Source organism: Leucopleurus acutus (genome assembly GCF_964270905.1).
Source record: "Leucopleurus acutus genome assembly, chromosome: 1".
Lineage (NCBI taxonomy): Eukaryota > Metazoa > Chordata > Mammalia > Artiodactyla > Delphinidae > Leucopleurus > Leucopleurus acutus.
In genome coordinates this window covers 8,015,698-8,027,916 of record NC_139142.1, presented here as the reverse complement: position 1 = coordinate 8,027,916, position 12,219 = coordinate 8,015,698, and the positions used below count along the sequence as shown (strand labels likewise).

At 35.6% G+C, this 12,219-nt stretch overlaps 1 protein-coding gene across 5 annotated transcripts in view; it reads left to right on the top strand.

Annotated features, from left to right (window-relative positions):
• PAPOLA (poly(A) polymerase alpha) overlaps positions 1-12,219 on the top strand; it is a 57,391-nt gene that overhangs the window by 35,290 nt on the left and 9,882 nt on the right. For 4 of the 5 annotated variants that reach the window (XM_082843884.1, XM_082843886.1, XM_082843885.1 and 1 more), the window contains exons 13-19: positions 190-243; positions 782-901; positions 2,187-2,296; positions 5,586-5,707; positions 9,156-9,298; positions 11,381-11,481; positions 11,695-11,915. In XM_082843884.1, the coding sequence (XP_082700010.1) occupies positions 190-243; positions 782-901; positions 2,187-2,296; positions 5,586-5,707; positions 9,156-9,298; positions 11,381-11,481; positions 11,695-11,915 (871 nt within the window). The remainder of the gene's footprint in view (positions 1-189; positions 244-781; positions 902-2,186; positions 2,297-5,585; positions 5,708-9,155; positions 9,299-11,380; positions 11,482-11,694; positions 11,916-12,219) is intronic. The other variant, XM_082843883.1, reaches the window with a different exon arrangement.

Here is a 12,219-nt window from a genome sequence, read left to right as displayed (position 1 = left end):
AGAATTAAACTTGCCAGTAGTTAGAAACTTGTGGAATTTAGCATTTATGATTTTATGTGCAAACTGAGATTTCAGTTCTCTCTTGCTAAATTGATCTGTAACTGTCAAAAAGCTTATTACATTATGGTGTTAATATCCAGCACAAAGCACTTAAATGAAATAAATAGCATGTTGTCTTTATCTTCAAAGGCATTATATTGTACTTCTAGCAAGTGCACCAACTGAAAAACAACGCCTAGAATGGTGAGTATAAGATTAGATTTTACAAAACAAAAAACAACAAAAACAAAACTTCAAAATGAATCAGATAGCCACAGCACACAGTAGGAGGTGGAAGTCCTTAAAACAGCACGTTTGGTTTTGTTCATAAATGGAGCTTTACTACTTGTAATGGAAGCGTAGGAATTTGGAGATCCATATGTACAATTGTTTTTATTTGCCTTATAGAGATCCATGTATTGTTTCTTAACTGTGTATTTAAAGTGCTTTGTTTTAGTTTACTGATTTTTTTTCTTTAAATATTTGTGGGGTTGTCTTTTGTAACCTTCCTGGCTTGAAATGTGGGTTGATTCTCTTCTTCCAGCAGTTTTCACTTCATTTTTGGGGTAGAACATAAGCCTTTCGTTTTATCTATGGGAGTTTAGACAGTTGAACTGCCCTCATATGTGTGTTTTATGATCTTCATATTACAGCTTTACACAAACATACTTGATTTTCTGCATTTTATTTTATTTTTAAAATTAACCAGAATTTTCATTAATAATGAGTGACATTTGTTCAGGGTGGGCTTGGTGGAATCAAAAATCCGAATCCTGGTTGGAAGTTTGGAGAAGAATGAATTTATTACACTGGCTCATGTGAATCCCCAGTCATTTCCAGCACCCAAAGAAAATCCTGACAAGTAAGCAGTCCTCTAATTTAATCCAGTTTCCTCATCCCCTTTTCAGCTTTTGCTCATGGAAGTTTTATAGGCAATTTTTATTAACTCAAGTTACTATTCTGTTGATTACATATGGGTCAGACCAAGTTGAAATTTATGGTTTAGGGTTTCCTGATCAGAAACACTGAAGAGAAACACTGTTTTTTTGCAAAAAATCACCCCTGAAATAAGTTGTAATGATGAGGTGCCTATTAACTAATTTGAGTTCAGATTCTGTAGGTCTGCACTTTAGCATTTCTGAACACACGTCCCCTTTTTTGTAGAGTGGTTTTCAGGATAGCTGCTATATCAAACATGGATCTTTGCTTTTTATCTTAATTTTTTGAAAAAGAAAACATGCTTTGATATGACCTTGCAGAAATTTGATTTGTGATAGGTTCTGGAACATTGAGAAGATACGTTATTAAAAGCTGCCTTGCCTTATTCTTTTAAGGATCTTTTTGTAGGTCAATTTCTGGTTTGATTGTTGCTGTGTTATTACCTATATGAAATTCTACTTTGCCTATAACCACTTGGGTTTATTTAGAGGGTGAGGGGAGTTTTAATAGTGAGCTTTTTCAAAAAAATGCAGTAGCATTAAAGATTGAACAATATTAGTGAATGGATCATTTAAGATTGTGCTGTAATAGAATAGCTATTTCTCTGATTCTACAGATTATTTCATTTTGCATTCATGTAAAAGAGTTGGCATTTGAGCTTTTTATAAATTTTTTTGTTGCTGCGATCTAAATTACTAAAAGACTGATCCATTCAGTAGATATATCATTAAATGTTGAAAAGTAGCTGAATCACCCATTATTATGCTGCGGTCAGATTTCTGTACATGTGGCCTTTTCATTTGAGTTTAAAAGTTTAAGGAATGTATGTTAAGGTCTAGTTAAATTTTTATATCTACACTACTTTTCTTTGTTTCAAATTTTTGTAAAACATGTCATTCATTAGTATGAACATAATTTTTCTCTGCAGTGCCTTTGGTACTTAGGATTATCATTAAGAATATTGGCTGTCAGTACATAGATAATGAAGAGTATATTTGTCCTAGGACTCCAGTTTTTTATATAGCAATAGGAATATAGAGGGCAGGTATGGAGGAGGAATTTGAGTTTTGATGCAGTTTGGTTTAGAACTTAGTTTGTTTATATATTTGTATTCTGAGTATTTCCATGTATCTCAGGTTGTCAACCACATTGATAACTGTTTTCATGAAATCCTGATAAACTATAGTAATACGCTTCTTATTTTACAGGGAAGAATTTCGCACAATGTGGGTGATTGGGTTAGTGTTTAAAAAAACAGAAAACTCTGAAAATCTCAGTGTTGATCTCACCTACGATATTCAGTCTTTCACAGATACAGGTATATCTCTACTTAGATAATCAAAACATGTACTTGCATATTTGAATTTGTCTTCATGTGTACCATAGTGGAATTTGCAATAACTGTTAAAATTACTTGGGAATATTTTACAATGATCATCAAAATTACCTTAATATTTTTGGATTAGTTATTAGTTTCAGTCATGTCTAATATATAAATGATTTTTTTCCTCTTATGGTAGACCTAAAGTTAAATGGTTGAACCACTTTAATTTGCCCACGATTACTTATGAAATTAGAAACCACCTGAATATTTGATTGTCTTAAAAGACTGAATCTGTGTCTGATTGCCTTAATAATCTTGAACCTTAGAAATTTGTGAAGCTAAACTTCTGGTGACATGAGAAAATTTATCCTCTATGTCATTTATAGACTCAAATGTTAATTCATGGGTGGGAAATACAATGATGAAGGCTTCATTTTGGATTGACCTGTACCCTGAGATACAAGGTAGTATGTTTTAACTAAAGACCATCTGGTGGATATAGTTGACAGAAGCTAAGACTCTATGTAGATACGCAAATTTTCAAGGGAATGGTGAATGTACTTAACGACAACGATGAATGTGCGTCTTCTTTAGGGACTAATTATTTTTTCTTTCGTACATCTCTCCTTTCCATTTAAAAAAATTTTAGTGTGTGTTTTTCTCACCTGCCCACAATAAGGAGTCTTCACCTAAGGACATTCAGACGTAACAGTAAAAGTTTTTTACCTCCTTGGAGAAGGAGAGACAAAAGTCGGTACATTTTTTTTAAATGTCAGTATCATACACTAAATGTAAAGGAGAAATAAAAGGAAAAGAATGTATTTCAGTATGTAAATGCTTAGGTACAGTGACTAGAAGACATACCTAAGGAGGTAATTGCAGCTATATGTAGAATCACTAGCAGTGTGGTAGCGGAATTCCTATGATACAGGTGTTACCTGTTGTGATTCAGAGACCATCAGCAGCATTGCCATTGGTGACATGAATTTTCCTAGAAAATTCAGCTTAAAAATACTTTGTTTTTATGTAAAATTGAGTTGAGTTCTTATTCAAATAATTGATAAAGTAGGTTTTTCATCTTTAGGAATGTAAGTAGGACGTGGTACAGTGCATTGCAAAGAACTGTCCACGTTCAAGGATATTTAGTGTCCCTATCATGTAGTAGCCCTTAATCATTATGACAACAAAAGCACTTATACAGATTTTATAGGATGTGATTTGGAGTGTGAAAACTCCACTTGCTGAACACCAGAGTAGCGGTTTTTTCCAAAGTAAAAATTCTGATGTCAACTTAAACTATTTATGAACTAACAAATCATGTAGAGATATTTAGACTAGAAAATTTGTTTGGGACATTATACCTAATTGAACTGCTTATCAAAGATTGTGCTAATGAACCATCAAGATTTTAAAGCAACTTTCAGATATTTGGGGAAGGAAATATTTAGTTGTCCTGTATCTTGAAACATTTTAATGGAATACTTTGTGGGATTTTCTAATAAAACATATTTAACATGTTGAAAACTCAAAGTTCTTACTCCCGGTCTCCTCTAGCTTCTCTTCAAATCTTTTTGATCTCAGGCAGTGACAGCTGTGTCCTTGTAGTTGCTCAAGCTAGAAGTCTTGCAGTCTTCCTTGAATCCTGTTTTCCCCATACTTGGTATTAATCTATTAAAAAATCCTCCTGTCCCTACTTTCAGAGTATGTTGAGATTTCTGCTACCAATTGCTGTTTATACCCCTAGTCCAAGCCACTTATCACTGGTCTTTTGGATTACTGTCATTTCTGTAGTTTTCTTGTTCTGCCTTCAGCTGTTCTTAGTCAGCATCCAAAATGACATTAAGCCAAATCATGTCTCACCTGCTTAAAACCTATGATGGCTACCCATCTCACTCTGGATCAGTCCAGATCTTTACTGTGGTTTGCAAGCCTTTATGTGATCTAGTCGTCTTATTATGTCTCTGACCTCATTTCTTATATTGATAATAAGAAATATATAGACATATATAAAACTTAATAAGTTCAGAATCCTTTATCCATATGTCTTGAGGCCAGTAAGGTAACAAAGTTAGTAAATAATATTCCCAGTGGGGTCTGGAGTGACATTTGGTAGTCAAAGGCCGTAACATTTCTGTAAGATATTTACATAAGGTATAGGTAGAGAGATTAAATAGCTACAAATAGTTCAAATCAGGGTTTGTTGCCAGTTGAGGTTTGGTGCCAGTCTTAGGAAAAACTTCTATTTTGGGGAGCTTTGGGGATTTTACAGTTGCAGATAAGGGATTATGGATCTTCTACTTTCCCTTCTCCCCGTGGCCTTTTTGTTACTCCTCAAACATCCCAGGCATGCTTGGGACCTTTCGTCCTTGATGTTTGCTCTTCCTAAGAGTAGATTCCACCAGGTACTCACAGTTTATTTACTCACTTTAATTTGAGTCTTCACTCAATTGTAATCTCAGTTTCCAGGCTGAGCTTCCTGTCGTCTTCCCTACTCAAATTTTTTCTCCATAGCTCTTATCACCGATCTGATATGAAATATATTTTACCTTTTTTTCTGTTGTGTTTCTCCCCTAGAATGTGGACTCTGAAGTTTTTGATCTCTTATTTCCTGCTATATCCCCCACGTCTAGAACATGTGATACAGTATAGGTGCCCAGTAAACCGTTTTATGACTGAGTGAATGAAATTTTCCACTTTGTTGTTTTGCTGTGGTTGTTACATACTCGAGCTAGAATTTTAAATTATACTGGTAGCATAAATAAGTATGAATTTAAGAAACCCCTTTTGTCCAGTTCTGTCATTTCTTTTTTTTTTTTTTTTTTTTTTTGGTACGCGGGCCTCTCACTGTTGTGGCCTCTGCCATTGCGGAGCACAGGCTGCGGACGCGCAGGCTCAGCGGCCATGGCTCACGGGCCCAGCCACTCCGCGGCATGTGGGATCTTCCCAGACCGGGGCACGAACCCGTGTTCCCTGCATTGGCAGGCGGACTCTCAGCCACTGCGCCACCAGGGAAGCCCTCCAGTTCTGTCATTTCTTAAGGAGTTAACTCTTTTATTACTTCAAGAGTTTTTACACTGGAAGAATTAATATACTATGTGTTCTTATTCGTTATGTACACCTTGTGGTAAGAGACACTTGTGAGATAGGTTTTGACCTGATAATTTTATAGATAGGCAATATTGATGGAAAACGGATCCGTACTTTAGAATAGCTTCTCCTGGGTTAGTTTAACTGCCTTTATGAAGATGTTTCTATTTCTTGTAACAATTTCCTAATTGTATAGTTTATAGGCAAGCAATAAACAGCAAGATGTTTGAGGTTGACATGAAAATTGCTGCAATGCATGTAAGAAGAAAGCAACTCCATCAACTACTGCCTAATCATGTGCTTCAGAAAAAGAAAAAGGTAAATTGAGAAAGTACTTTAGAAAGCATTACTAACATAATGTTTTATGTATCCAGCCTATCAGTGTTTCAGAATTTAGGCTGAGTTAATAAGTCATATTTGAAATAGATCACAGCATTTTGAAAACCTATTACATGGAGAAATTCCATTATGTGAAACCTTGCTCCTAATCAGGTTTCTTGCACACACTTCCTTCAGACTTCAGATTAGTGGCAACGCTTCATATCCTTAATTTATATATATTTATATTCTCTTTTCAATGTCTCTTATTGGTATCCATTTAATAGCCCACATCAGTATGTAATTTCCTTTCCTTTTAAAGGTAAAGAAAGTTAAATTAGGTAATATGTGGATCAAGTAAGTTGTGTGACTTTTTAAATGAAAATCATTTTCGTTTCATAAGGATTATACACGTATATTATTTAAAAATTAAAAGTTATTGGCTATAAGATCACTGACAGTGGTAACCTCAAGTATGATGTTCTGGTGTTGATGCTTCCTGTTGTAGAACTTATTAGCCATGATTTTCTTATTTGGACTTTTAAATTTGAAATTGTATTGAGATTTTAGTGCAGAAATAAATAATAACAATAATATTTTTACTTTAAGTGGTTTCAAAAGTGGCTTATTCTTTATAACTTTAAAAAATTATTTCTTTTATTTATTTATTGTTGGCTGCATTGGGTCTTTGTTGCTCTGCGTGGGCTTTCTCTAGTTGTGGTGAGCAGGGGCTGCTCTTCGTTGCGGTGCACGGGCTTCTCATTGCTGTGGCTTCTCTTGTTGCAGAGCACGGGCTCTAGGAGCCTGGGCTTCAGGAGTTGTGGCTCACGGGCTCTGGAGTGCAGGCTCAGTAGTTGTGGCGTATGGGCTTAGTTGCTCCGTGGCATGTGGGATCTTCCCGGACCAGGGCTTGAACCCGAAAAAGTGGCTTATTCTTAAAATGGAATACTTAGATCAGTGAAAATACATGAGTTAGAGATACATATATGAATGTATTGGGTTAAAAAGTACAGATAGGGCTTCCCTGGTGGCGCAGTGGTTGAGAGTCCGCTTGCCGATGCAGGGGACGCGGGTTCGTGCTCCAGTCCGGGAAGATCCCACATGCCGTGGAGCGGCTGGGCCCGTGAGCCATGGCCGCTGAGCCTGCGCATCCAGAGCCTGTGCTCCGCAACGGGAGAGGCCACAACAGTGAGAGGCCCGCGTACCGCAAAAAAAAAAAAAAAAAAGTACAGATAAATATATATCATTTGATACTTTTATATAAAGTTTACAATATATCTTTTAAGATAGAATATGAAATACAAGTATGCATTAGAGCATGAAAACTGCTGCATTCTGCGATGATGGTTCATTATCTGGGGCTGGGATTGGGAGGAGAGGAATGAAGTTAATATAACTTCATAATGTTTTGTTTCTTAAAACATAGAATATATTATGATACAAAAGTAGCTAAATCAAGGGCAAGGATTTTGCAGTAGACTACCTGGTTCAGGTTCAGGTTCCATTGCATCCTAGCTGTGAGACTTTGGCAAGTTGTATTACAAATATCATGTTCTTGATTTGCCTTAAAATCACAATTCTAATTTTACCTACCTCGTTATGTATTTTGTGAGGTTAAAATGAGCCAGTGCGTGTAAGAGGTAGTTTAGATGGGTGCCTGGCACACACTAAATGCTCTTTTCTTTGCACTCTTATCTTTTCTTTGCACTCTTATTAATAGTTTCCTTTTATTAACTGCTATTTGCAAAGCACTGTACCAGTAAAGAAGATGGGTATTCTATATTTAATGATACAGTAACCTGTAGCTATTGTCTCTATTATAGAAGAAACAGAGTGATTCAAACATTTGCCCAGGGTCATGTACTATGAGATGTGAATTGGACCTAAGTCTGCATGCAAAGAATGTGTCTTTGTTTCTCTGTAGTATGTTCTGTCTTTGTTTGTTTTTATTAGAAAGTTTGATAGAATATTTATGATTTTGTGGCATTGAAGTCTCTTGTGCCAAACTTGATATAGACACAGAGGCAAAGCAAAGCAGCTTGAAGGTTATGTGTTCAGACCAACCAGTTAAAACCTTCATGTTCACTGATCATCCCCAACACTGGCTTGTTACTTCACAGGTTATTTTTTGATCACCTGGTCAGGCAGGTAACTGTGTGAAATGGAGTGTAATTTACTCACTGAACAAATTTTTTGTCTGGTAGGGAGAGAGAGTGGTAGCTTTTTGCATAGGAAAGATGCTTATTTTACAATATTAAGAAAACTCGTTTTACAGCTGACTTCATAGACGAAAGGCATTCCTTTCTCTCCTCTCCCTTCTCCCAAATCTCATCTTCCCCATTTGATTAATATTGATTTATGTACACAGGTGGTGTCTCTGTAGTGCTAACTCAAAGATTTAGATTATCTTGTCATTTGGGGAATTGGAGTGTGGGTGTATACGTGCACACACACACACACACACACACACACACACACACACACACGGGGTATGGGTTTTTATTAATAATGCAAATTATTTCCATTAAAATGTTTTTGTAGGTAAGCGAACACTTGAAACTAAAAGTGTTCTGAAAAAAAAAGCTGAAGAGATCAATTTGATGTTATAATAGCATTGATTGCAAAAACAGAAACTTGGGTCAATTTAGAAATCAACTTTTATCCCATAGCACCATTTATAGTTTTTTAGCTTTTGGTTTTTCCTGCACCATGTAGCTGTTTTTGAGTGCTTTGATTTTTAAGAAGCAGGACCAACATTAGGATTTGTATGTGGTCATGAAGTTTAGTTTTCAGAAAATTAGTTTTGCTTTTATTCTAACAGGATAGTTAACACTATTAAATGTACCATGTTAAAATCCTAAGTTGCAGATAGAGCACTGGAAATCTCTTGCTTTTGAGAGACTCATACAAATAGCTAGGAGTGGCACTAAATTGTACCTACATGATAGTTTTTTTAGAAATTACACATTTTTATCTTCATTGTAAAACAATTTGAAATCTATAAACAAAAAATTACTTCTAATCCGACTGGCCAGAGATACTCATTGTTACTATCGTGTTTTACCATTGACTTTTTTTCTAATATATATACGTGAGTGTGTGTATGTATTAATGGTCCTCTGATTTAAGATACATGTGTTTTCATATTAAAGTGCTTTTTAATTTGCAGTGTATTTTACATTCAGTGTGTAGGTTTATTATAGCATTTTTTTCTCGCTTTTTCTCCCACTGAAGAACGGTAGTTAAGTTGAGCATCCTTAGAAGTCAGGAAGTATGTGTGTCCCAACTCTTCACCTTTTATAGTCAGCATGACACTTCTGATTATCATAAACATATTGATTTGTGCTCTTTAGTAGAAATCATTTATCAGTTAAGTAAAAGATGTTTATGTTTTAAAAGGTCTAGATAAAATAAAGGTATATTTGATTAAATATTTTATTAATTGCAGCATTCAACAGAAGGTGTCAGGTTGACACCTCTGAATGACAGCAGCCTCGACTTGTCTATGGACAGTGATAACAGCATGTCTGTGCCTTCACCTACCAGTGCTATGAAGACCAGTCCATTGAACAGTTCTGGCAGCTCTCAGGGGTAAGGAAAAAGGGAAAGGAAGTGGAGTGGCGGTTTGAATAACCCTTCCAGTTTCATATGTTGAAATACCTACTGCCTGTGGTGAACTGTATGGTGTGCTAAGGAGAACCAGACAAGAGGGACAAGATCACGTTTCTGTCCTGGAGATGCTTATTACCTGTGTAGCAGGGGGAAAATATCTATGAAAAATATTAGGGGTCTTCTAAAGAAGGTGAGATTTATGTGGGCTGGTTTTAGTGGAAATTTCTTTTGAAGAATTAAGTGTCTTTTTAGGAACATTTAAAGGAGCTAAACATTTTTATTTCGAAAGAAAAACATGGCCTATGTTGGCAAAAATTAAAACACAAAAAGCCATATTTATCTTTAACTTCCATAAATCATTGCAGATTTATTTTTTAATGGATACACTACTGTATTTTCAAAGGGAGCTGTTTATTATAGATTCTGGTGGTACTGCTATTATTTTAAATTGTGACGGTTATGCCCATCCCTTTGTTCAATGAGTTGATACTTAAACCATGAACACTTTATGAATGCATGTTATATTTTAATGTTTTGAAAAAAGCAGTTTTAAAAATTGGATTGTTAAAGTATAACCAATGGCAAAGATGAAGGTTGGGATGAATCTTTGGATTCGTATGAAATAGAACATGCCGAGGTGCAGTAGATGATGAATTTAGTTTTATTCTCTTGGACTTTGAATGTGTGATATGTTTTTAGACCAGTCATATGTAACCCGAAGACTTTAGGCATCAACGTGGCCCCTAAATCTTGTAGTTTTAAAACAATTCTTCATTTGTACAGCATTAGCTTCCAGGTTTTTATTTTTAATGGTTTCATCATCTTTTTTTTGAGTGAAGCAAAAATTTTAACAAGAATTTTGGGAGTTATATAAAAGCCTTTCTGTACTTTTGAGTTTGTGCACATGAATGTAAAATGGATGTGTATTTGCTCAACAAATACTGAGTATTTATTATGTACTAGCCGCTTTGCTATTTCAGGTTTTCTCCTGAATCTGTGGTGGTTCTCTGACCAGTTCTTCTTTTCTGTTTAATCGTTAGATATTTGTGCCTTTCGGGGCTCTCTCGTTAGTCCTTTATGCCTTCTTTGTATTATTGGGGGTGTGGCATCACCCACTCTCTTGACCTCATTTACTTCCATATACCAGAGAGCTCCAAAGCTCTGTGGAGCTTTGTGAATGTCATGTATGCACCAAAAGTCTAAGTCCTCTAGCTTTGCCCACCTTTTCATGGCATCATCATTCAACAGTTGGGAGTTGAATAAGCTGTAGTTGAAGGAGACTGAATAACCACAGAGGACTTTTCGCTTTTTTCTTTCAGGAGATAATAAAAATGAGATTATTTAAACGCTAATGTATAGGATTTATTTGAGACAGAAAAGTTGAATGGATAGGACAGTGAAGGAGGGGTGATTTGAGTTTCCTGAGATGACAGGAGTGAGTGGGATCCAGAACATTGAAGGAGGGATTGGGTTTTGAGATCCTTTGTTGTTTATATGGGCCACTGGATGGGCTTTTAGTGTTTCATGAACCTTTACGTTTTGTATGCAGAAACTTATTTCTAATTCTCAGACCATTTTCTTCTTCACAGATTTTGATCGTATTTTCTTATACCCCAAATCATTTAAGTCAGTTACCCCAAGTCAAATAAGAACAGATTTTTTTTAGCTGTTCTGTCAAATACGTTAGTCACTAGCCACATGCGGCAGTTTAAACTTAATTAATATTAAATGAAATTAAACATTCCATTTCCCACTAGTTCTGTTTCAAGTGTAGAGTAGCTACATCTATATAGTGGCCACCATATTGGGTAGCGTAGGTATATAGGTCATAGTTACAGGAAGTTCTGTTGACTAGCACTGCTTTAGAATGTTCCTGTGTTTTTGATTGTTGATTATATTTTATGAAATAAAGTTAGTTACTGATGTATATATATGTATGAGAAGTAAAACTAAAGAATCATTTACTTTAGAGAATAACTTCTGCACATACTACATTTTATTATTGAATTTTATACATCTCTCTTTGCTTTTTTCACTTTTTAATTTTTTCCCCATTTTTAGCAGAAACAGTCCTGCTCCAGCTGTAACAGCAGCATCTGTGACCAACATACAGGCTACTGAAGTTTCTGTGCCACAAGTAAATTCCAGTGAAAGCTCAGGGGGTAAGGAGATTGACAGATTTGAAAATACTTGCATTATATTTGGTTTTAGCCTTCATTTTGAAAGATGGCTTCGTTAGTTAAGTAGCTTGAATTCAGTTTTTTAATACCATTTTATTATTTACCTGTAAACTTATGAATAAAATAAAAAAGCTTTACTTGTAACTTGATGTCGATGTGATTTAACTTTTATGTATTTATGTACTTACTACTTAGGTACATCGAGTGAAAGCATTCCTCAAACTGCCACACAACCAGCCATTTCGTCACCACCAAAGCCTACGGTCTCCAGAGTTGTTTCTTCAACACGTCTGGTAAACCCACCACCAAGACCTTCAGGAAATGCAGCAACAAAGACACCTAGTCCTATAGTAGGAGTCAAGAGGACATCCTCACCTCATAAAGAGGAGAGTCCCAAGAAAACCAAAACAGAAGAGGTATCTATATGTTAGTTAGCCATGGGAATACCACCTTACCTGTTTTAAAATCCAGTGGAAGAAAACCTTTGTGAGCCCAAGTTGAGAGGCAGCATGGAGGAAAGCTTTTAGATTATTTTTAGGTAGTGCTTTAGTGCCAGAGTTCTTTTCGCCCTTTTCTACTCTTTTCAGTGTCTAACTCTTTCATAAAGCTGTGTTTCTTGTTTAAATTTCTGTAGCATGTCTAGGCTGTAACACAACTTAGCATGGATTTACATCTCATCTTAATTTATTATTCTCTCATAACTGTATGTTTCATGTGTAC